Source organism: Megascapheus bottae, chromosome 15 (assembly GCF_031878675.1).
Source record: "Megascapheus bottae isolate mThoBot1 chromosome 15, mThoBot2.hap1, whole genome shotgun sequence".
In the NCBI taxonomy this organism is placed as follows: Eukaryota; Metazoa; Chordata; class Mammalia; order Rodentia; family Geomyidae; genus Megascapheus; species Megascapheus bottae.
This window is the reverse complement of record NC_143523.1, coordinates 53,531,926-53,558,689: the sequence shown is the minus strand read 5'-3', so window position 1 is coordinate 53,558,689 and position 26,764 is coordinate 53,531,926. Positions and strand designations below refer to the sequence as shown.

At 45.2% G+C, this 26,764-nt stretch overlaps 1 protein-coding gene across 5 annotated transcripts in view; it reads right to left on the bottom strand.

Annotated features, from left to right (window-relative positions):
• The window catches only part of LOC150054363 (uncharacterized), a 715,379-nt gene that overhangs the window by 643,364 nt on the left and 45,251 nt on the right, over nt 1–26,764 (bottom strand). For all 5 annotated transcript variants that reach the window (XM_090346707.1, XM_090346706.1, XM_090346705.1 and 2 more), the window contains 3 exons: nt 23,108–23,233; nt 12,622–12,747; nt 2,122–2,247 (listed from right to left, as the gene is read on the bottom strand). In XM_090346707.1, coding sequence (XP_090202833.1) covers nt 2,122–2,247; nt 12,622–12,747; nt 23,108–23,233 — 378 coding nt within the window. The remainder of the gene's footprint in view (nt 1–2,121; nt 2,248–12,621; nt 12,748–23,107; nt 23,234–26,764) is intronic.

Here is a 26,764-nt window from a genome sequence, read left to right as displayed (position 1 = left end):
CAGATATTAAACCACAGACCTATGGCCACCTAATCTTTGACAAGGGAGCCAAGAAAATAGAATGGAAGAAAGACGGCCTCTTCAACAAGTTGTGCTGGCAGAACTGGTTAAACACCTGCAGAACACTAAAGTTGGATCCTTCTTTGTCACCCTGCACTAGAATTAACTCCAAATGGATCAAAGACCTGGAGGTAAAACCTGACACACTGAAAACTTTACAGGAAGGAATAGGAGATACACTATGCCTCCTCGGCACAGGTCGAAACTTTCTTAATAAGGACCAAGAATCACAACAAATCAGAGAAAGACTGGATAAGTGGGACTGCATTAAACTGCAGAGCTTTTGTAAGGCAAAGGACATAGCTAGTTAACTAATCAGGAAGCCTACAGAGTGGGAGAAGATCTTCACCAACCAAACAACGGACAAAGGCCTCATATCTAAAATATATCAACAACTCAAAAAATTGAATCACTCCAAAACTAACCTCCAAAGTAACAACCATCCCATTAAAAAATGGGCCAAAGACTTAAAGAGAGTCTTCTCTGAAGAAGAAACAAAAAAGGCCTACGGACACATGAAGAAATGCTCAACATCTCTGGTCGTAAAAGAAATGCAAATCAAAACAACTCTAAGATTCCACCTCACTCCAGTTAGAATGGCCAGGATCAGGAAATCGAATAACAACAGATGCTGGAGGGGATGTGGACAGGAGGGATCACTACTACACTGTTGGTGGGAGTGCAAACTCGTTCAACCACTGTGGAAAGCAGTGTGGCAGTGCCTCAAAAGGCTAAACACAGAACTCCCCTATGACCCAGCAATTCCACTACTTGGCATTTACCCAACCATCCAGAAACAAGGACATACTAAATCCACTAGCACAACAATGTTCATTGCAGCACTATTCACCATAGCAAAGATATGGAACCAACCCAGATGTCCCTCAGTTGATGAGTGGATCAACAAGTTGTGGTATTTGTACACAATGGAATTCTATGCTGCTGTCAGAAAGAATGACATCGCCCCATTTGTTAGGAAATGGAAAGACTTAGAAAAAATCATATTAAGTGAAGTAAGCCAGACTCAAAGGAACTTAGGCTCAATGGTTTCCCTCATTCGTCATAATCAGTAGAAACCTTGGGCTCTACTAGCAGAGATCTGCAATAGAGCAAAATCTTGATACATAAGGCCATATAATGTGAAGCTAATTGAAAGGACCTCCAGGATATCGAAACAAAAGCCATATAATGAATGATTGTTGTCCTTAATGTACTATGTTGTCTCTCATCTCCTTTGCTGTCCCTTGGTTATCTCATGTTGGTATAGTATCTCACTTTGTTATCTGATATATTGAATTTATTTGTATTTGGATATTTGAAATTTGATAGGGAAGGGGGGAAAACCAAGATGAGTGGAGGGTTTGGGGGGGGGGAGGGAAATGAGTACCAAGGCATGTGAAAGGGTATCAAGGTATGTGAATTAATGCACCTTCTATATGGCAAATATCATGTAACCCTTTTACTAATTACAATAAGAAAATATGGAAAAAGAAAAATAAATAAATAAATAAATGAAAGGACTGGGAGTTTGGCCTAACGGTATAGTGCTTGCTTAGCATGCACGGACAACCCGGGTTTGATTCCTCGGTACCACATACATAGAAAAGGCTAGAAGTGTTGCTGTGGCTCAAGTGGTAGAGCTCTAGCCTTGAGAAAGTCCAAGGTCAGACATCAGGCCCTGAGTTCAAATCCAGGACTGGCAAAAAAAATTGAAAAAGAAACTGCACCTGTCCAACTATAGCAAGTCCCACACTCTCCCCAAACTAGACCAGAGTTGGATGGGGCTGGGACTGCAGGAGCAGACTCCACCCATTCTGCCTGCATCACAAGATTCTGGCCACACCCCCTATTAGTTCCTGTTTCTCGCTGACCAATGGGATCGGAGATTTGGGGCCACGCCCACATTCCACGCTGCCTAGCAATACTGGTATTCTGTCTGTTGACTTATACCACTACCAGCAACTGTTGAAGGGAGAGGTGGCTGAGTGGTGATCGAGAGAATCCAGGTGATTTGGCGATAGACTCGGATACTCGCTTACTTATTAGTGATTGGGTACGTACAGGAGATTTCGAAGAGCCTGGGAATGTGGCCGGTCCATCTTTCCCATCCCAGAGCTGGCACGTCTGAACGATCAAAACCAAGAAAGAAACGACTGCAGGAACATCAGCAGAACTATCTTCATGGATCTGAAAAGATAAGGAAGAAAAATAAAAGGGGAGGCAAGCCCACGACCAACACCACTGGGGTCTGTAATTCACGTGAGGGTGCAGCCAGAGACCAAGCTGACCCTGAGCCTCGCCTGCCTTCAGGCACAGTCGGAGCAGCCAGGGTCAAGAGTGTCACAGGTCCCAAGAACAACAAAGATCTGGAGAGGGGCTACCAATACCTGCTGCTAGCCCTGGACTGGAGCAAATTACGACATCAACAGCTCTTCCGTGAAATCCACCAACTAAAGCAGGTAAAGAAAGAGCTGCAGGAACAACAGCAGGAAGAAAATGAGAAGCTGGCCCAGGTGCAAGAAACACTGAAAGCAGAGTTAGAAGACCACAAGGTAGCCACACAGATGCTGCTTTCAGAAAAAGGCCACTTACAATCTGCCCTGGCCCACATGGAACAGGAAGTCAAACGAAGTCAGGTGGAGCATGAAGATCTGACCAGCCGCCTGCAGGCTTCTCAGCAACGCAGCTTAGACCTAGAGATGGCCTTGTCTGCCCTCACCACCACGCAGAAGGACATTGAGCAGAAGAACAGACAGCTCATCCAAGACCTGGGTGATGTGAAGCTGCAGCTCGAGGAAAAGAGCAGAAGCTGTGACAACCTGCAGGAGCTGAATGCAGACTTACAGGGGAAGCTGGACGTGCTCCGGACCCAGAAGTCCAACATGAAATTGAAAATAGAAAAATTCCAACGAGTGCTAGAGGAGCGGGCAGTGCTGAAAAGAAGAATAGAAAGTGTGCAAAGTGTGGTGAGTGCATTGAGGTTGGAGAGGGACAAGATTGCGGAGGACCTGAGGGTGGAGAGGTCCACGTGGACGGAGAAGGTGCGGCGGCTCTCACAGGAGATGAACCAACTCACAGACGAGCGCGAGGAAGACCTGTGGCAGACGGTGGATCTAGAGAACAAGCTGGCAGAAATGGAGAACAAGCTGGCAGAGGCACAGCCCCCTGCAGGACCATCTCAGGCTGACTTAAAGAACCTGGAGCAACAACTTCAATTCCAGGTTCAGGAAAACCAAAGCCTCAGTCTCCAGAACCTGGAGCGACAGGAACGGCTGCTGATACTGCAGAAGAAAGTGGGCGACAAGGCTCAGTCCAACATCTTTGAGACCCAGAAATGCACAGACCTGCAAATGAGAGAGCTGAAAGAGCAGCTGGAGCAGCTGCAGGAAGCTTTCCTCAGGCTGACCACTGAGAAGGACCAGCTCACCAGCCTCCTGACCTCAGAGCAAAAGGAGAATGAACACCTTCTGGAGAAGCTGGAGCAGCGAGAGATGGAATTAGGAGAATGGAAAGAGGTGGCTGAAGGAAGTTTTCAAACAGCCCAGAGTCTTCAGGAGCTCAATGCTCAGTACCTGGCCCAGCTGCAGGAACTCAAAACCACCTGTGAAGAGAACATGGCCTCCATTCAGCAGCTGAGTGCAGAGAAGGAGGAGCTGCAACAGCACCTGCTGAGGCACACCCAGCTGCTGGAGCAGCAGCAGCAGCAGCAGGACCTGACCCTGACCCAAGAGTTGCAGGACACTCTCCAGTGCCTGGAAGCCACTACACAAGAGAAGGAGCAACTCCAGGCCCAGCTGAGCTTCCTGGCTTTCCAGGAAGGTCAAGAAGGGGACAAGGAAGAAGCAAGGGCTGAGGAGGCAACTCCAGCCGCCGTGACCATCCCAGAGGCTGTGGACATCCCACAAGTCATGAAGGCCTTTTACCCGAAAGCAAAAGCAGTTGCTGAGGTGACAAAAGTGAAACTCAGCCAACAGCTGCAGGAGCAGCAGGCCCACTGCCAGTGCCTGGCCAACTTGGCAGCCCAGTGCCAGACCAAGCTGGAGCAGCAGGCCCTGTTTCCCAAGAGCAGGAACCATGGTCCCTCAGGGGACAGGAAGCAGGACACGCGGGTGTCTAAGAAGATGAGAATGTGCTTCCTCCAGCCCCTGCCTGATAAAGTGGAGCACCAGAGTCCAGCAGGGGACCTCCAGCACCGGTGTGCCCAGCTGTCCAAACACATCAGCACCCTCGACGACTCCATAATGCTGTACAAAGAACAGATGGAAGTCCTGGACCAACTCTATAAGGAGAAAGATGAGTGTGTCATGGAACTCTCCCAGGAGAAGATGCAGAAGAAGGAGGAGCTGCAGGAACTTCTGGTGCTCCTTGTGGGTGAAGGCACACAGTGCCAGGGCCAGATGCCTGTAGACCCTGAGACCCCTGCTGCTGAGGTCACTTCACACCTGCCAAGCCCCTCAAACATTGAAGACAGCAAGGAGCAGAAAATCTTTGCAGATGCCCAACTCAAAGACAGTGTGCAGCCTGCCCAGGTAGAGGCAGGGGGGCCTTGTCCCCGAAAGGCCTCCACCCCAGAGCCCACTGTGATGCTGATGCCTGATACCCAGCCCCCTGAAGAGCTTTCGGGCCAGGGCAATGAGCAATCCCGATCCTCTCCTTTCTTCTCCAGGCTGAGGAAAATGATGTGCTGGCGATAATGGTTCTTTAAAGACTTGTTAGCCACCATGGCAATCTTTTAGGCCTGCACCTAACGGGTGATGACTGGACTTCAACCTCAGGCCAGATAGGACAGAGACTGCGGGAGGTGGCCCTAACTCTAAGTCATCTAAACAGCCACTGGTTGCCGGGGAAGGAGGGCCCTTGATATAGTTTTCACAAATAATCAATTTTTACAAAGAAAAATGAAATGATACATTTATCGAATCCATCATGTTCCGTTTTTATATAAATGACTAAACACAATGTATTCTGTGAACATTTGGGGAGTAATATTTTGAACATGTATAGAAATAAAACTTTAGTTTACAAGTAAAAACAAAATCAGTCTTTAGTGCCCAGGATGGCTTTGAACTGCAATCCTCAGTTCTCAGCCTCCTGAGTAGCTAGCCTCCATGGCCTGCTCAACAATTAAAATTTCAAAAAACAAGGAAAATAACTCTTTGGCTTCAGAATAGTCTGTTGAGGTTCAGGGTACAGCTGGAAGGTTACAAATAGCACCCGCTGGGTGCCACAGGCTCACACCTGCAATCCTAGCTACAGGAGGCTAAGATATGAGGATCACAATTTGAAGCCAGCCCAGGTAGCAAAGTTAATTGGAAACTCATTTCCAACCAACTACCCAAAAAGCTGTAAGTGGAACCATGGCTCAAGTGGTAGAGTGCTAGCCTTAAGCAAGAAACGGTCAGAGACAGAGCCTAAGTCCTGAGTTAAAGCCTTAGTAATTCAAGAGAATGGAAGCATGGAAGCAAGGAAGTGAGAGAGAGAGAGAGAGAAAGAAAGAAAAAGAAGAAAAAGTAAAAGTGAGGAAAAGCACATACTGTGCACAAGAGACACAGAGAGAGGGTGCGAGTGAGAAATAGAGGGAAAGAGAAAGAGAGGGAGAGAAAGGGAGAGAACATTACCAGTACAGGTAACCAAAATTGCAAACGAGAAAACAAAACAAAACAACCAAACAATGCCATGGTGATGAAGAAGCACTGCTTTCAACACACACACACACACACACACACACACACACACACACACACACACACACACACAAATACAAATAAAGATGGAGGAGGAAGCAGACAGCTTATCTAAACCAAGAGGACACCAGGAGAAACCCCAGTCACATCTGGAAAAACAAGAAAAGCGAGGAAGGAAGATGGCGTCGAGACAATAGGGACGCAGCCTAGCCCTCTCTGACAAAAAGAGAGAACCAGGGAGTCCCACGAGCCAACTACCTAAAGAAATCCACAACAACAAACTCAAAAAGCAACGGAGGAGGACTCAAACAGGAAAAGAAATCCAGATAAAGCTCACATCCAACTTTCTCAAAGAATTCGGAACGCGAAGACCCCTCACCCACCTCTCCCCGCCGGATCCAAGCCACGAAAGCCGCGGAAAGCCGCGAAAAGTGGCAGCTGGTACCGGTCCAAGCCACGAAAAGAGGCTTGAGCGGGTGCCGGCTCCACGCTGGGAAAGCTGTGGCGGGCGCCGGATCTAATCCACGAAAAGCGGTGGCAGTGGAGGGCGCAGGGCTGGGAGCCCAACGGCTGCAGAAACCAGCACAGAACCGGGCCAGCGAACGGCGGAAGCAGCGGAACCCAGACGTGGAACACAGGCGGCGGCGGAGACCCGAGGGGAGTGAAAGACTCCCCACCACCGTGGAGCACCCGCAGACGGATAACACCAATCAAAACTTGTCAACATCTAGAGTCTTCCAGCTACAGAGGTCTAGGTTGGTTATATCTGAAAAACTATAATCGTGTTTAGTATTAATCTTGCTCCCATTTTCAAATGGGCAGAACAAGAAACTCAAGAAAAATGTCCAATCAAGAAACAACATCCCCCACCCAATGTAAACAGACAATGGAACAGTCACTGGCAAACCTAGAGGAGAGTCTTCCAAGTGCTATACAAATGCAATTGATAAACATCATTAATGAAAAATGTGAAAATGTAAAGAAAGAGATAAGGGAGGAAGCCATAGCTGCACAAGAGGAAACCATAAGCAAGGTGATAAGTGAAAAAGAAGAAGCCATAAAGGAGGCCATAATAAAGGTTTTTCAAAGAAAGATGGATGAAGTCATAGAATCCACAAATAAAACGGTGACTGAACTCCAGCAAATGTTCAAAGAAAGTAAAGCTACTGAGTTAACCACTCAAATGGAAATCAAGGAGCTAAAGAAATCCATACATGATCTAAAAGAAGAGATGCAAGGCATCAAAAATGAGCAACTAGAAGCAAAGGAGATGAAAAATAAAGTAGATAGCTTTGATAGCAGGTTAGACAATGCAGAGGAGAGAATTTCCGGGGCTGAAGATAATTTAGTTATTCTAGAGAAAGAACAGAAAATGAGTCAATCCAAATCTAGGAAAAATGAGAGAGCGCTTCAGGAGGTCCAAGATACAATTAGGAAGCCTAATTTAAGGCTAATTGGTATTGGAGAAAGAGGTCAATGGTATTGGAAATATACTTCAGGGAATCATCTCAGAGAATTTCCCAAACATCCAGAAGGGCAGGCCCATCCAGATACAAGAAGCTTTTAGAACCCCAAACAGACCTGACCAGAAAAGAACATCCCACCGCCACATGGTAATCCGAACTGGATCAAATAGAAACCAAAAAAAGGATCCTAAAGGCAGCCAGGGAAAAGGGTTCAGTAACCTATAAAGGAAAACCAATCAGAATAACCCCAGATTTCTCAGCAGAGACCATGCAAGCAAGAAGTGACTGGAAGCATATATGTCATGCCCTTAAGTCAAATAACTACCAACCAAGAATCCTACACCCAGCTAAGCTCTCATTCATAACTGAGGGAACAATAAAAACATTCCATTCCAGGGGAAAGCTGCAACAATATGTCGCAACAAAACCAACACTACAGAGAATTCTCAAAGATGTTCTATACATAGAAAACCAAAATAAATGCAATATAGGGAAAGAAATGGCACCTAAACAGCATACCATCTAAGGACCACAGGAACTGTCAAGACACAGGCCCAAATAAAAGCTTTTAAAAATGGTAGGACCGAATAAATATCTCTCAATCCTAACTCTCAATATCAATGGACTTAAATAACTCCAATTAAACGGCATAGGCTGTCTAGTTGGATCAAAAAGCAAGAGCCATCGTTCTGCTGTCTTCAAGAGACACATCTTACCCAAAAAAAAATCATCTTTTGAAAGTGAGAGGTTGGAATAAACTCTATCAAGCTAACGGCCCCCATAAACAGGCTGGAGTTGCCATCCTCATATCAGATAAAATAGACTTCAAACTAAAATTAGAAAAAAAAAGACAAAGAAGGTTACTACATACTACTAAAGGGATCTTTCCTCCGGGAAGACATAACGATCCTAAATATTTACACACCCAATCCCGGAGCTCCAAACTTCATCAAGCAAACTTTACTTACACTGAAACCATACATAGATCCAAATACAGTGATTGTCGGTGACTTTAACACACCACTCTCACCTATGGACAGATCAACAAGGCAAAAACTCAACAGAGAAACCTTAGAACTGAACAACTATATAGACCAACTAGATCTAACAGACATCTGCAGAATATTCCACCCAGCAACAACACAATATACGTTTTTCTCAGCAGCACATGGAACATTTTCCAAAATAGATCACATCTTAGGCCATAAAACAAACTTGGACAGATTCAGAAACACTGAAATTATTCCATGCACACTCTCAGACCACAAAGGCATCAAATTGGAACTGAACACACATCTCCACCAAGGAAAACCCTGTAACTTATGGAGACTGAACAACACATTGTTGAATCACCAATGGGTCATCGAAGAGATCAGAACAGAAATCCAACAGTTTATGAAATTTAACAGTAAGGAGCACACAAAATACCAACTCCTTTGGGACACAGCAAAGGCAGTACTCAGAGGAAAATTTATAGCGCTGAGTGCCTACAACAACAAGTGGGAAAAATTGCAAACCAACAAGTTAATGTCTCACCTTAAGATCCTGGAAAAAGAGCAACAAACCACCCTAATCCCAGGAGAAGAAAGCAAATTAGTAAAATCAAAGCAGAATTAAATGATTTGGAATCCAAAAAAACTATAGAAAGAATCAACAAAACAAGGAGTTGGTTCTTTGAAAGAATTAACAAAATTGACAAGCCCTTAGCAAATCTTACCAAAAAAAGAAGACAGCATATCGAAATAAACAAAATCGCAGATCGAAATGGTAATATCACGACAGATCCTGAATATCCAAGATCCGGAATATCATGAGGGAATACTTCTCAAACCTTTATGCCAACAAATTTGAGAATCTAGATGAAATGGATGAATTCCTAGCCAATATTAACATACCCACACTGAACCAAGAAGAACTAAGCCAACTCAACAGGCCTATTTCAAGCTCTGAAATAGAAATGGCAATTAGAGAACTTCCACCTAAGAAAAGCACAGGGCTAGATGGATTCACAGCTGAATTCTATAAGGTCTTCAAAGCAGAGCTCACACCAATACTCCTCAAGCTCTTCAACGAAATTGAAAATGAAGGTTCCTTACCAAACTCATTCTGTGAAGCCAGTATAACCCTCATCCCCAAACCAGACAGAGATTCATCAAAGAAAGAGAACTATAGACCTATATCTTTGATGAACATCGATGCAAAACTTCTCAACAAAATACTGGCCAACCGTCTACAACACCTCATCAAAAAAATTATACACTATGATCAAACTGGATTCATCACAGGGAGGCAAAGCTGGTTCAACATACGCAAATCAATTAATATAATTCAACACATCAACAGGAGCAAGGACAAAAATCACATGATTGTCCCAATAGACACGGAAAAGGCATTTGACAAGATCCAACACCCCTTTATGTTAAAAGCTCTGGAGAAACTAGGAATCCATGGAACATTCCTCAATGTAATAAAGGCTGTGTATGAGAAACCTACTGCTAGTATTACACTTAATGGTGAAAATCTAAAGCCATTCCCTCTAAAATCAGGAACGAGACAAGGATGCCCACTCTCTCCACTCCTCTTTAACATAGTACTAGAATTCCTAGCCAGTGCAATAAGGCAAGAAGCAAGCATAAAGGGGATCCAAGGAGGGAAAGAGGAAATAAAACTATCCCTCTTTGCAGATGACATGATTCTGTATTTACAGAATCATATAGACTCTACTCCCAAGCTCCTTGAGCTGATTCAAAGCTTTGGAAGAGTAGCAGGCTATAAAATCAACCCTCAAAAATCAACTGCCTTCCTTTACGCCAACAGTGAGAGGAACGAGGCAATAATCAGGTAAGAAACTCCTTTCACAATAGCCTCAAAGAAAATAAAGTACCTAGGAATTAGCTTAACTAAGAATGTAAAGGACCTTTTTGACGAAAACTTTAAAACCCTAAAAAAGGAAATTAAAGCAGAACTAAGGAAATGGAAAAACCTCCCATGCTCCTGGATTGGAAGAATCAACATTGTGAAAATGACAATCTTGCCAAGAGCTATCTACAAATTCAATGCAATACCCATCAATATCCCAATGTCATTCTTTAAAGAAATAGAAGAGGCAATCCAAAATTTCATATGGAATAATAAAAGACCCCGTATAGCAAAAACACTTCTTAGCAGAAAGAGCAGCGCTGGAGGAATTTCAATTCCAAACTTCAGACTCTATTACAGAGCTTTAATTAATAAAACAGCTTGGTACTGGCACAAGAGCAGGCCTGAAGACCAATGGAATAGAACTGAGGACCCAGATATTAAACCACAGACCTATGGCCACCTAATCTTTGACAAGGGAGCCAAAAATAGAATGGAGAAAGACAGCCTCTTCAACAAGTTGTGCTGGCAGAACTGGTTAAACACCTGCAGAACACTAAAGTTGGATCCTTCTTTGTCACCCTGCACTAGAATTAACTCCAAATGGATCAAAGACCTGGAGGTAAAAGCTGACACACTGAAAACTTTACAGGAAGGAATAGGAGATACACTATGCCTCCTTGGCACAGGTCGAAACTTTCTTAATAAGGACCAAGAATCACAACAAATCAGAGAAAGACTGGATAAGTGGGACTGCATTAAACTGCAGAGCTTTTGTAAGGCAAAGGACATAGCTAGTTAACTAATCAGGAAGCCTACAGAGTGGGAGAAGATCTTCACCAACCAAACAACGGACAAAGGCCTCATATCTAAAATATATCAACAACTCAAAAAATTGAATCACTCCAAAACTAACCTCCAAAGTAACAACCATCCCATTAAAAAATGGGCCAAAGACTTAAAGAGAGTCTTCTCTGAAGAAGAAACAAAAAAGGCCTACGGACACATGAAGAAATGCTCAACATCTCTGGTCGTAAAAGAAATGCAAATCAAAACAACTCTAAGATTCCACCTCACTCCAGTTAGAATGGCCAGGATCAGGAAAACGAATAACAACAGATGCTGGAGGGGATGTGGACAGGAGGGATCACTACTACACTGTTGGTGGGAGTGCAAACTCGTTCAACCACTGTGGAAAGCAGTGTGGCAGTGCCTCAAAAGGCTAAACACAGAACTCCCCTATGACCCAGCAATTCCACTACTTGGCATTTACCCAACCATCCAGAAACAAGGACATACTAAATCCACTAGCACAACAATGTTCATTGCAGCACTATTCACCATAGCAAAGATATGGAACCAACCCAGATGTCCCTCAGTTGATGAGTGGATCAACAAGTTGTGGTATTTGTACACAATGGAATTCTATGCTGCTGTCAGAAAGAATGACATCGCCCCATTTGTTAGGAAATGGAAAGACTTAGAAAAAATCATATTAAGTGAAGTAAGCCAGACTCAAAGGAACTTAGGCTCAATGGTTTCCCTCATTCGTCATAATCAGTAGAAACCTTGGGCTCTACTAGCAGAGATCTGCAATAGAGCAAAATCTTGATACATAAGGCCATATAATGTGAAGCTAATTGAAAGGACCTCCAGGATATCGAAACAAAAGCCATATAATGAATGATTGTTGTCCTTAATGTACTATGTTGTCTCTCATCTCCTTTGCTGTCCCTTGGTTATCTCATGTTGGTATAGTATCTCACTTTGTTATCTGATATATTGAATTTATTTGTATTTGGATATTTGAAATTTGATAGGGAAGGGGGGAAAACCAAGATGAGTGGAGGGTTTGGGGGGGGGGAGGGAAATGAGTACCAAGGCATGTGAAAGGGTATCAAGGTATGTGAATTAATGCACCTTCTATATGGCAAATATCATGTAACCCTTTTACTAATTACAATAAGAAAATATGGAAAAAGAAAAATAAATAAATAAATAAATGAAAGGACTGGGAGTTTGGCCTAACGGTATAGTGCTTGCTTAGCATGCACGGACAACCCGGGTTTGATTCCTCGGTACCACATACATAGAAAAGGCTAGAAGTGTTGCTGTGGCTCAAGTGGTAGAGCTCTAGCCTTGAGAAAGTCCAAGGTCAGACATCAGGCCCTGAGTTCAAATCCAGGACTGGCAAAAAAAATTGAAAAAGAAACTGCACCTGTCCAACTATAGCAAGTCCCACACTCTCCCCAAACTAGACCAGAGTTGGATGGGGCTGGGACTGCAGGAGCAGACTCCACCCATTCTGCCTGCATCACAAGATTCTGGCCACACCCCCTATTAGTTCCTGTTTCTCGCTGACCAATGGGATCGGAGATTTGGGGCCACGCCCACATTCCACGCTGCCTAGCAATACTGGTATTCTGTCTGTTGACTTATACCACTACCAGCAACTGTTGAAGGGAGAGGTGGCTGAGTGGTGATCGAGAGAATCCAGGTGATTTGGCGATAGACTCGGATACTCGCTTACTTATTAGTGATTGGGTACGTACAGGAGATTTCGAAGAGCCTGGGAATGTGGCCGGTCCATCTTTCCCATCCCAGAGCTGGCACGTCTGAATGATCAAAACCAAGAAAGAAACGACTGCAGGAACATCAGCAGAACTATCTTCATGGATCTGAAAAGATAAGGAAGAAAAATAAAAGGGGAGGCAAGCCCACGAGCAACACCACTGGGGTCTGTAATTCACATGAGGGTGCAGCCAGAGACCAAGCTGACCCTGAGCCTCGCCTGCCTTCAGGCACAGTCGGAGCAGCCAGGGTCAAGAGTGTCACAGGTCCCAAGAACAACAAGGATCTGGAGAGGGGCTACCAATACCTGCTGCTAGCCCTGGACTGGAGCAAATTACGACATCAACAGCTCTTCCGTGAAATCCACCAACTAAAGCAGGTAAAGAAAGAGCTGCAGGAACAACAGCAGGAAGAAAATGAGAAGCTGGCCCAGGTGCAAGAAACACTGAAAGCAGAGTTAGAAGACCACAAGGTAGCCACACAGATGCTGCTTTCAGAAAAAGGCCACTTACAATCTGCCCTGGCCCACATGGAACAGGAAGTCAAACGAAGTCAGGTGGAGCATGAAGATCTGACCAGCCGCCTGCAGGCTTCTCAGCAACGCAGCTTAGACCTAGAGATGGCCTTGTCTGCCCTCACCACCACGCAGAAGGACATTGAGCAGAAGAACAGACAGCTCATCCAAGACCTGGGTGATGTGAAGCTGCAGCTCGAGGAAAAGAGCAGAAGCTGTGACAACCTGCAGGAGCTGAATGCAGACTTACAGGGGAAGCTGGACGTGCTCCGGACCCAGAAGTCCAACATGAAATTGAAAATAGAAAAATTCCAACGAGTGCTAGAGGAGCGGGCAGTGCTGAAAAGAAGAATAGAAAGTGTGCAAAGTGTGGTGAGTGCATTGAGGTTGGAGAGGGACAAGATTGCGGAGGACCTGAGGGTGGAGAGGTCCACGTGGACGGAGAAGGTGCGGCGGCTCTCACAGGAGATGAACCAACTCACAGACGAGCGCGAGGAAGACCTGTGGCAGACGGTGGATCTAGAGAACAAGCTGGCAGAAATGGAGAACAAGCTGGCAGAGGCACAGCCCCCTGCAGGACCATCTCAGGCTGACTTAAAGAACCTGGAGCAACAACTTCAATTCCAGGTTCAGGAAAACCAAAGCCTCAGTCTCCAGAACCTGGAGCGACAGGAACGGCTGCTGATACTGCAGAAGAAAGTGGGCGACAAGGCTCAGTCCAACATCTTTGAGACCCAGAAATGCACAGACCTGCAAATGAGAGAGCTGAAAGAGCAGCTGGAGCAGCTGCAGGAAGCTTTCCACAGGCTGAGCACTGAGAAGGACCAGCTCACCAGCCTCCTGACCTCAGAGCAAAAGGAGAATGAACACCTTCTGGAGAAGCTGGAGCAGCGAGAGATGGAATTAGGAGAATGGAAAGAGGTGGCTGAAGGAAGTTTTCAAACAGCCCAGAGTCTTCAGGAGCTCAATGCTCAGTACCTGGCCCAGCTGCAGGAACTCAAAACCACCTGTGAAGAGAACATGGCCTCCATTCAGCAGCTGAGTGCAGAGAAGGAGGAGCTGCAACAGCACCTGCTGAGGCACACCCAGCTGCTGGAGCAGCAGCAGCAGCAGCAGGACCTGACCCTGACCCAAGAGTTGCAGGACACTCTCCAGTGCCTGGAAGCCACTACACAAGAGAAGGAGCAACTCCAGGCCCAGCTGAGCTTCCTGGCTTTCCAGGAAGGTCAAGAAGGGGACAAGGAAGGAGCAAGGGCTGAGGAGGCAACTCCAGCCGCCGTGACCATCCCAGAGGCTGTGGACATCCCACAAGTCATGAAGGCCTTTTACCCGAAAGCAAAAGCAGTTGCTGAGGTGACAAAAGTGAAACTCAGCCAACAGCTGCAGGAGCAGCAGGCCCACTGCCAGTGCCTGGCCAACTTGGCAGCCCAGTGCCAGACCAAGCTGGAGCAGCAGGCCCTGTTTCCCAAGAGCAGGAACCATGGTCCCTCAGGGGACAGGAAGCAGGACACGCGGGTGTCTAAGAAGATGAGAATGTGCTTCCTCCAGCCCCTGCCTGATAAAGTGGAGCACCAGAGTCCAGCAGGGGACCTCCAGCACCGGTGTGCCCAGCTGTCCAAACACATCAGCACCCTCGACGACTCCATAATGCTGTACAAAGAACAGATGGAAGTCCTGGACCAACTCTATAAGGAGAAAGATGAGTGTGTCATGGAACTCTCCCAGGAGAAGATGCAGAAGAAGGAGGAGCTGCAGGAACTTCTGGTGCTCCTTGTGGGTGAAGGCACACAGTGCCAGGGCCAGATGCCTGTAGACCCTGAGACCCCTGCTGCTGAGGTCACTTCACACCTGCCAAGCCCCTCAAACATTGAAGACAGCAAGGAGCAGAAAATCTTTGCAGATGCCCAACTCAAAGACAGTGTGCAGCCTGCCCAGGTAGAGGCAGGGGGGCCTTGTCCCCGAAAGGCCTCCACCCCAGAGCCCACTGTGATGCTGATGCCTGATACCCAGCCCCCTGAAGAGCTTTCGGGCCAGAGCAATGAGCAATCCCGATCCTCTCCTTTCTTCTCCAGGCTGAGGAAAATGATGTGCTGGCGATAATGGTTCTTTAAAGACTTGTTAGCCACCATGGCAATCTTTTAGGCCTGCACCTAATGGGTGATGACTGGACTTCAACCTCAGGCCAGATAGGACAGAGACTGCGGGAGGTGGCCCTAACTCTAAGTCATCTAAACAGCCACTGGTTGCCGGGGAAGGAGGGCCCTTGATATAGTTTTCACAAATAATCAATTTTTACAAAGAAAAATGAAATGATATATTTATCGAATCCATCATGTTCCGTTTTTATATAAATGACTAAACACAATGTATTCTGTGAACATTTGGGGAGTAATATTTTGAACATGTATAGAAATAAAACTTTAGTTTACAAGTAAAAACAAAATCAGTCTTTAGTGCCCAGGATGGCTTTGAACTGCAATCCTCAGTTCTCAGCCTCCTGAGTAGCTAGCCTCCATGGCCTGCTCAACAACTAAAATTTCAAAAAACAAGGAAAATAACTCTTTGGCTTCAGAATAGTCTGTTGAGGTTCAGGGTACAGCTGGAAGGTAACAAATAGCACCCGCTGGGTGCCACAGGCTCACACCTGCAATCCTAGCTACAGGAGGCTAAGATATGAGGATCACAATTTGAAGCCAGCCCAGGTAGCAAAGTTAATTGGAAACTCATTTCCAACCAACTACCCAAAAAGCTGTAAGTGGAACCATGGCTCAAGTGGTAGAGTGCTAGCCTTAAGCAAGAAACGGTCAGAGACAGAGCCTAAGTCCTGAGTTAAAGCCTTAGTAATTCAAGAGAATGGAAGCATGGAAGCAAGGAAGTGAGAGAGAGAGAGAGAGAAAGAAAGAAAAGGAAGAAAAAGTAAAAGTGAGGAAAAGCACATACTGTGCACAAGAGACACAGAGAGAGGGTGCGAGTGAGAAATAGAGGGAAACAGAAAGAGAGGGAGAGAAAGGGAGAGAACATTACCAGTACAGGTAACCAAAATTGCAAACGAGAAAACAAAACAAAACAACCAAACAATGCCATGGTGATGAAGAAGCACTGCTTTCAACACACACACACACACACACACACACACACACACACAAATACAAATAAAGATGGAGGAGGAAGCAGACAGCTTATCTAAACCAAGAGGACACCAGGAGAAACCCCAGTCACATCTGGAAAAACAAGAAAAGCGAGGAAGGAAGATGGCGTCGAGACAATAGGGACGCAGCCTAGCCCTCTCTGACAAAAAGAGAGAACCAGGGAGTCCCACGAGCCAACTACCTAAAGAAATCCACAACAACAAACTCAAAAAGCAATGGAGGAGGACTCAAACCGGAAAAGAAATCCAGATAAAGCTCACATCCAACTTTCTCAAAGAATTCGGAACGCGAAGACCCCTCACCCACCTCTCCCCGCCGGATCCAAGCCACGAAAGCCGCGGAAAGCCGCGAAAAGTGGCAGCTGGTACCGGTCCAAGCCACGAAAAGAGGCTTGAGCGGGTGCCGGCTCCACGCTGGGAAAGCTGTGGCGGGCGCCGGATCTAATCCACGAAAAGCGGTGGCAGTGGAGGGCGCAGGGCTGGGAGCCCAACGGCTGCAGAAACCAGCACAGAACCGGGCCAGCGAACGGCGGAAGCAGCGGAACCCAGACGTGGAACACAGGCGGCGGCGGAGACCCGAGGGGAGTGAAAGACTCCCCACCACCGTGGAGCACCCGCAGACGGATAACACCAATCAAAACTTGTCAACATCTAGAGTCTTCCAGCTACAGAGGTCTAGGTTGGTTATATCTGAAAAACTATAATCGTGTTTAGTATTAATCTTGCTCCCATTTTCAAATGGGCAGAACAAGAAACTCAAGAAAAATGTCCAATCAAGAAACAACATCCCCCACCCAATGTAAACAGACAATGGAACAGTCACTGGCAAACCTAGAGGAGAGTCTTCCAAGTGCTATACAAATGCAATTGATAAACATCATTAATGAAAAATGTGAAAATGTAAAGAAAGAGATAAGGGAGGAAGCCATAGCTGCACAAGAGGAAACCATAAGCAAGGTGATAAGTGAAAAAGAAGAAGCCATAAAGGAGGCCATAATAAAGGTTTTTCAAAGAAAGATGGATGAAGTCATAGAATCCACAAATAAAACGGTGACTGAACTCCAGCAAATGTTCAAAGAAAGTAAAGCTACTGAGTTAACCACTCAAATGGAAATCAAGGAGCTAAAGAAATCCATACATGATCTAAAAGAAGAGATGCAAGGCATCAAAAATGAGCAACTAGAAGCAAACGAGATGAAAAATAAAGTAGATAGCTTTGATAGCAGGTTAAACAATGCAGAGGAGAGAATTTCCGGGGCTGAAGATAATTTAGTTATTCTAGAGAAAGAACAGAAAATGAGTCAATCCAAATCTAGGAAAAATGAGAGAGCGCTTCAGGAGGTCCAAGATACAATTAGGAAGCCTAATTTAAGGCTAATTGGTATTGGAGAAAGAGGTCAATGGTACTGGAAATATACTTCAGGGAATCATCTCAGAGAATTTCCCAAACATCCAGAAGGGCAGGCCCATCCAGATACAAGAAGCTTTTAGAACCCCAAACAGACCTGACCAGAAAAGAACATCCCACCGCCACATGGTAATCCGAACTGGATCAAATAGAAACCAAAAAAAGGATCCTAAAGGCAGCCAGGGAAAAGGGTTCAGTAACCTATAAAGGAAAACCAATCAGAATAACCCCAGATTTCTCAGCAGAGACCATGCAAGCAAGAAGTGACTGGAAGCATATATGTCATGCCCTTAAGTCAAATAACTACCAACCAAGAATCCTGTACCCAGCTAAGCTCTCATTCATAACTGAGGGAACAATAAAAACATTCCATTCCAGGGGAAAGCTGCAACAATATGTCGCAACAAAACCAACACTACAGAGAATTCTCAAAGATGTTCTATACATAGAAAACCAAAATAAATGCAATATAGGGAAAGAAATGGCACCTAAACAGCATACCATCTAAGGACCACAGGAACTGTCAAGACACAGGCCCAAATAAAAGCTTTTAAAAATGGTAGGACCGAATAAATATCTCTCAATCCTAACTCTCAATATCAATGGACTTAAATAACTCCAATTAAACGGCATAGGCTGTCTAGTTGGATCAAAAAGCAAGAGCCATCGTTCTGCTGTCTTCAAGAGACACATCTTACCCAAAAAAACAATCATCTTTTGAAAGTGAGAGGTTGGAATAAACTCTATCAAGCTAACGGCCCCCATAAACAGGCTGGAGTTGCCATCCTCATATCAGATAAAATAGACTTCAAACTAAAATTAGAAAAAAAAAAGACAAAGAAGGTTACTACATACTACTAAAGGGATCTTTCCTCCGGGAAGACATAACGATCCTAAATATTTACACACCCAATCCCGGAGCTCCAAACTTCATCAAGCAAACTTTACTTACACTGAAACCATACATAGATCCAAATACAGTGATTGTCGGTGACTTTAACACACCACTCTCACCTATGGACAGATCAACAAGGCAAAAACTCAACAGAGAAACCTTAGAACTGAACAACTATATAGACCAACTAGATCTAACAGACATCTGCAGAATATTCCACCCAGCAACAACACAATATACGTTTTTCTCAGCAGCACATGGAACATTTTCCAAAATAGATCACATCTTAGGCCATAAAACAAACCTGGACAGATTCAGAAACACTGAAATTATTCCATGCACACTCTCAGACCACAAAGGCATCAAATTGGAACTGAACACACATCTCCACCAAGGAAAACCCTGTAACTTATGGAGACTGAACAACATATTGTTGAATCACCAATGGGTCATCGAAGAGATCAGAACAGAAATCCAACAGTTTATGAAATTTAACAGTAAGGAGCACACAAAATACCAACTCCTTTGGGACACAGCAAAGGCAGTACTCAGAGGAAAATTTATAGCGCTGAGTGCCTACAACAACAAGTGGGAAAAAATGCAAACCAACAAGTTAATGTCTCACCTTAAGATCCTGGAAAAAGAGCAACAAACCACCCTAATCCCAGGAGAAGAAAGCAAATTAGTAAAATCAAAGCAGAATTAAATGATTTGGAATCCAAAAAACTATAGAAAGAATCAACAAAACAAGGAGTTGGTTCTTTGAAAGAATTAACAAAATTGACAAGCCCTTAGCAAATCTTACCAAAAAAAGAAGACAGCATATCGAAATAAACAAAATCGCAGATCAAAATGGTAATATCACGACAGATCCTGAATATCCAAGATCCGGAATATCATGAGGGAATACTTCTCAAACCTTTATGCCAACAAATTTGAGAATCTAGATGAAATGGATGAATTCCTAGCCAATATTAACATACCCACACTGAACCAAGAAGAACTAAGCCAACTCAACAGGCCTATTTCAAGCTCTGAAATAGAAATGGCAATTAGAGAACTTCCACCTAAGAAAAGCACAGGGCTAGATGGATTCACAGCTGAATTCTATAAGGTCTTCAAAGCAGAGCTCACACCAATACTCCTCAAGCTCTTCAACGAAATTGAAAATGAAGGTTCCTTACCAAACTCATTCTGTGAAGCCAGTATAACCCTCATCCCCAAACCAGACAGAGATTCATCAAAGAAAGAGAACTATAGACCTATATCTTTGATGAACATCGATGCAAAACTTCTCAACAAAATACTGGCCAACCGTCTACAACACCTCATCAAAAAAATTATACACTATGATCAAACTGGATTCATCACAGGGAGGCAAAGCTGGTTCAACATACGCAAATCAATTAATATAATTCAACACATCAACAGGAGCAAGGACAAAAATCACATGATTGTCTCAATAGACACGGAAAAGGCATTTGACAAGATCCAACACCCCTTTATGTTAAAAGCTCTGGAGAAACTAGGAATCCATGGAACATTCCTCAATGTAATAAAGGCTGTGTATGAGAAACCTACTGCTAGTATTACACTTAATGGTGAAAATCTAAAGCCATTCCCTCTAAAATCAGGAACGAGACAAGGATGCCCACTCTCTCCACTCCTCTTTAACATAGTACTAGAATTCCTAGCCAGTGCAATAAGGCAAGAAGCAAGCATAAAGGGGATCCAAGGAGGGAAAGAGGAAATAAAACTATCCCTCTTTGCAGATGACATGATTCTGTATTTACAGAATCGTATAGACTCTACTCCCAAGCTCCTTGAGCTGATTCAAAGCTTTGGAAGAGTAGCAGGCTATAAAATCAACCCTCAAAAATCAACTGCCTTCCTTTACGCCAACAGTGAGAGGAACGAGGCAATAATCAGGTAAGAAACTCCTTTCACAATAGCCTCAAAGAAAATAAAGTACCTAGGAATTAGCTTAACTAAGAATGTAAAGGACCTTTTTGACGAAAACTTTAAAACCCTAAAAAAGGAAATTAAAGCAGAACTAAGGAAATGGAAAAACCTCCCATGCTCCTGGATTGGAAGAATCAACATTGTGAAAATGACAATCTTGCCAAGAGCTATCTACAAATTCAATGCAATACCCATCAATATCCCAATGTCATTCTTTAAAGAAATAGAAGAGGCAATCCAAAATTTCATGTGGAATAATAAAAGACCCCGTATAGCAAAAACACTTCTTAGCAGAAAGAGCAGCGCTGGAGGAATTTCAATTCCAAACTTCAGACTCTATTACAGAGCTTTAATTAATAAAACAGCTTGGTACTGGCACAAGAGCAGGCCTGAAGACCAATGGAATAGAACTGAGGACCCAGATATTAAACCACAGACCTATGGCCACCTAATCTTTGACAAGGGAGCCAAAAATAGAATGGAAGAAAGACAGCCTCTTCAACAAGTTGTGCTGGCAGAACTGGTTAAACACCTGCAGAACACTAAAGTTGGATCCTTCTTTGTCACCCTGCACTAGAATTAACTCCAAATGGATCAAAGACCTGGAGGTAAAAGCTGACACACTGAAAACTTTACAGGAAGGAATAGGAGATACACTATGCCTCCTTGGCACAGGTCGAAACTTTCTTAATAAGGACCAAGAATCACAACAAATCAGAGAAAGACTGGATAAGTGGGACTGCATTAAACTGCAGAGCTTTTGTAAGGCAAAGGACATAGCTAGTTAACTAATCAGGAAGCCTACAGAGTGGGAGAAGATCTTCACCAACCAAACAACGGACAAAGGCCTCATATCTAAAATATATCAACAACTCAAAAAATTGAATCACTCCAAAACTAACCTCCAAAGTAACAACCATCCCATTAAAAAATGGGCCAAAGACTTAAAGAGAGTCTTCTCTGAAGAAGAAACAAAAAAGGCCTACGGACACATGAAGAAATGCTCAACATCTCTGGTCATAAAAGAAATGCAAATCAAAACAACTCTAAGATTCCACCTCACTCCAGTTAGAATGGCCAGGATCAGGAAAACGAATAACAACAGATGCTGGAGGGGATGTGGACAGGAGGGATCACTACTACACTGTTGGTGGGAGTGCAAACTCGTTCAACCACTGTGGAAAGCAGTGTGGCAGTGCCTCAAAAGGCTAAACACAGAACTCCCCTATGACCCAGCAATTCCACTACTTGGCATTTACCCAACCATCCAGAAACAAGGACATACTAAATCCACTAGCACAACAATGTTCATTGCAGCACTATTCACCATAGCAAAGATATGGAACCAACCCAGATGTCCCTCAGTTGATGAGTGGATCAACAAGTTGTGGTATTTGTACACAATGGAATTCTATGCTGCTGTCAGAAAGAATGACATCGCCCCATTTGTTAGGAAATGGAAAGACTTAGAAAAAATCATATTAAGTGAAGTAAGCCAGACTCAAAGGAACTTAGGCTCAATGGTTTCCCTCATTCGTCATAATCAGTAGAAACCTTGGGCTCTACTAGCAGAGATCTGCAATAGAGCAAAATCTTGATACATAAGGCCATATAATGTGAAGCTAATTGAAAGGACCTCCAGGATATCGAAACAAAAGCCATATAATGAATGATTGTTGTCCTTAATGTACTATGTTGTCTCTCATCTCCTTTGCTGTCCCTTGGTTATCTCATGTTGGTATAGTATCTCACTTTGTTATCTGATATATTGAATTTATTTGTATTTGGATATTTGAAATTTGATAGGGAAGGGGGGAAAACCAAGATGAGTGGAGGGTTTGGGGGGGGGGGGAGGGAAATGAGTACCAAGGCATGTGAAAGGGTATCAAGGTATGTGAATTAATGCACCTTCTATATGGCAAATATCATGTAACCCTTTTACTAATTACAATAAGAAAATATGGAAAAAGAAAAATAAATAAATAAATAAATGAAAGGACTGGGAGTTTGGCCTAACGGTATAGTGCTTGCTTAGCATGCACGGACAACCCGGGTTTGATTCCTCGGTACCACATACATAGAAAAGGCTAGAAGTGTTGCTGTGGCTCAAGTGGTAGAGCTCTAGCCTTGAGAAAGTCCAAGGTCAGACATCAGGCCCTGAGTTCAAATCCAGGACTGGCAAAAAAAATTGAAAAAGAAACTGCACCTGTCCAACTATAGCAAGTCCCACACTCTCCCCAAACTAGACCAGAGTTGGATGGGGCTGGGACTGCAGGAGCAGACTCCACCCATTCTGCCTGCATCACAAGATTCTGGCCACACCCCCTATTAGTTCCTGTTTCTCGCTGACCAATGGGATCGGAGATTTGGGGGCACGCCCACATTCCACGCTGCCTAGCAATACTGGTATTCTGTCTGTTGACTTATACCACTACCAGCACCTGTTGAAGGGAGAGGTGGCTGAGTGGTGATCGAGAGAATCCAGGTGATTTGGCGATAGACTCGGATACTCGCTTACTTATTAGTGATTGGGTACGTACAGGAGATTTCGAAGAGCCTGGGAATGTGGCCGGTCCATCTTTCCCATCCCAGAGCTGGCACGTCTGAACGATCAAAACCAAGAAAGAAACGACTGCAGGAACATCAGCAGAACTATCTTCATGGATCTGAAAAGATAAGGAAGAAAAATAAAAGGGGAGGCAAGCCCACGAGCAACACCACTGGGGTCTGTAATTCACGTGAGGGTGCAGCCAGAGACCAAGCTGACCCTGAGCCTCGCCTGCCTTCAGGCACAGTCGGAGCAGCCAGGGTCAAGAGTGTCACAGGTCCCAAGAACAACAAGGATCTGGAGAGGGGCTACCAATACCTGCTGCTAGCCCTGGACTGGAGCAAATTACGACATCAACAGCTCTTCCGTGAAATCCACCAACTAAAGCAGGTAAAGAAAGAGCTGCAGGAACAACAGCAGGAAGAAAATGAGAAGCTGGCCCAGGTGCAAGAAACACTGAAAGCAGAGTTAGAAGACCACAAGGTAGCCACACAGATGCTGCTTTCAGAAAAAGGCCACTTACAATCTGCCCTGGCCCACATGGAACAGGAAGTCAAACGAAGTCAGGTGGAGCATGAAGATCTGACCAGCCGCCTGCAGGCTTCTCAGCAACGCAGCTTAGACCTAGAGATGGCCTTGTCTGCCCTCACCACCACGCAGAAGGACATTGAGCAGAAGAACAGACAGCTCATCCAAGACCTGGGTGATGTGAAGCTGCAGCTCGAGGAAAAGAGCAGAAGCTGTGACAACCTGCAGGAGCTGAATGCAGACTTACAGGGGAAGCTGGACGTGCTCCGGACCCAGAAGTCCAACATGAAATTGAAAATAGAAAAATTCCAACGAGTGCTAGAGGAGCGGGCAGTGCTGAAAAGAAGAATAGAAAGTGTGCAAAGTGTGGTGAGTGCATTGAGGTTGGAGAGGGACAAGATTGCGGAGGACCTGAGGGTGGAGAGGTCCACGTGGACGGAGAAGGTGCGGCGGCTCTCACAGGAGATGAACCAACTCACAGACGAGCGCGAGGAAGACCTGTGGCAGACGGTGGATCTAGAGAACAAGCTGGCAGAAATGGAGAACAAGCTGGCAGAGGCACAGCCCCCTGCAGGACCATCTCAGGCTGACTTAAAGAACCTGGAGCAACAACTTCAATTCCAGGTTCAGGAAAACCAAAGCCTCAGTCTCCAGAACCTGGAGCGACAGGAACGGCTGCTGATACTGCAGAAGAAAGTGGGCGACAAGGCTCAGTCCAACATCTTTGAGACCCAGAAATGCACAGACCTGCAAATGAGAGAGCTGAAAGAGCAGCTGGAGCAGCTGCAGGAAGCTTTCCACAGGCTGAGCACTGAGAAGGACCAGCTCACCAGCCTCCTGACCTCAGAGCAAAAGGAGAATGAACACCTTCTGGAGAAGCTGGAGCAGCGAGAGATGGAATTAGGAGAATGGAAAGAGGTGGCTGAAGGAAGTTTTCAAACAGCCCAGAGTCTTCAGGAGCTCAATGCTCAGTACCTGGCCCAGCTGCAGGAACTCAAAACCACCTGTGAAGAGAACATGGCCTCCATTCAGCAGCTGAGTGCAGAGAAGGAGGAGCTGCAACAGCACCTGCTGAGGCACACCCAGCTGCTGGAGCAGCAGCAGCAGCAGCAGGACCTGACCCTGACCCAAGAGTTGCAGGACACTCTCCAGTGCCTGGAAGCCACTACACAAGAGAAGGAGCAACTCCAGGCCCAGCTGAGCTTCCTGGCTTTCCAGGAAGGTCAAGAAGGGGACAAGGAAGGAGCAAGGGCTGAGGAGGCAACTCCAGCCGCCGTGACCATCCCAGAGGCTGTGGACATCCCACAAGTCATGAAGGCCTTTTACCCGAAAGCAAAAGCAGTTGCTGAGGTGACAAAAGTGAAACTCAGCCAACAGCTGCAGGAGCAGCAGGCCCACTGCCAGTGCCTGGCCAACTTGGCAGCCCAGTGCCAGACCAAGCTGGAGCAGCAGGCCCTGTTTCCCAAGAGCAGGAACCATGGTCCCTCAGGGGACAGGAAGCAGGACACGCGGGTGTCTAAGAAGATGAGAATGTGCTTCCTCCAGCCCCTGCCTGATAAAGTGGAGCACCAGAGTCCAGCAGGGGACCTCCAGCACCGGTGTGCCCAGCTGTCCAAACACATCAGCACCCTCGACGACTCCATAATGCTGTACAAAGAACAGATGGAAGTCCTGGACCAACTCTATAAGGAGAAAGATGAGTGTGTCATGGAACTCGCCCAGGAGAAGATGCAGAAGAAGAAGGAGCTGCAGGAACTTCTGGTGCTCCTTGTGGGTGAAGGCACACAGTGCCAGGGCCAGATGCCTGTAGACCCTGAGACCCCTGCTGCTGAGGTCACTTCACACCTGCCAAGCCCCTCAAACATTGAAGACAGCAAGGAGCAGAAAATCTTTGCAGATGCCCAACTCAAAGACAGTGTGCAGCCTGCCCAGGTAGAGGCAGGGGGGCCTTGTCCCCGAAAGGCCTCCACCCCAGAGCCCACTGTGATGCTGATGCCTGATACCCAGCCCCCTGAAGAGCTTTCGGGCCAGGGCAATGAGCAATCCCGATCCTCTCCTTTCTTCTCCAGGCTGAGGAAAATGATGTGCTGGCGATAATGGTTCTTTAAAGACTTGTTAGCCACCATGGCAATCTTTTAGGCTTGCACCTAATGGGTGATGACTGGACTTCAACCTCAGGCCAGATAGGACAGAGACTCGGGAGGTGGCCCTAACTCTAAGTCATCTAAACAGCCACTGGTTGCCGGGGAAGGAGGGCCCTTGATATAGTTTTCACAAATAATCAATTTTTACAAAGAAAAATGAAATGATATATTTACCGAATCCATCATGTTCCGTTTTTATATAAATGACCAAACACAATGTATTCTGTGAACATTTGGGGAGTAATATTTTGAACATGTATAGAAATAAAACTTTAGTTTACAAGTAAAAACAAAATCAGTCTTTAGTGCCCAGGATGGCTTTGAACTGCAATCCTCAGTTCTCAGCCTCCTGAGTAGCTAGCCTCCATGGCCTGCTCAACAATTAAAATTTCAAAAAACAAGGAAAATAACTCTTTGGCTTCAGAATAGTCTGTTGAGGTTCAGGGTACAGCTGGAAGGTTACAAATAGCACCCGCTGGGTGCCACAGGCTCACACCTGCAATCCTAGCTACAGGAGGCTAAGATATGAGGATCACAATTTGAAGCCAGCCCAGGTAGCAAAGTTAATTGGAAACTCATTTCCAACCAACTACCCAAAAAGCTGTAAGTGGAACCATGGCTCAAGTGGTAGAGTGCTAGCCTTAAGCAAGAAACGGTCAGAGACAGAGCCTAAGTCCTGAGTTAAAGCCTTAGTAATTCAAGAGAATGGAAGCATGGAAGCAAGGAAGTGAGAGAGAGAGAGAGAGAGAAAGAAAGAAAAGGAAGAAAAAGTAAAAGTGAGGAAAAGCACATACTGTGCACAAGAGACACAGAGAGAGGGTGCGAGTGAGAAATAGAGGGAAAGAGAAAGAGAGGGAGAGAAAGGGAGAGAACATTACCAGTACAGGTAACCAAAATTGCAAACGAGAAAACAAAACAAAACAACCAAACAATGCCATGGTGATGAAGAAGCACTGCTTTCAACACACACACACACA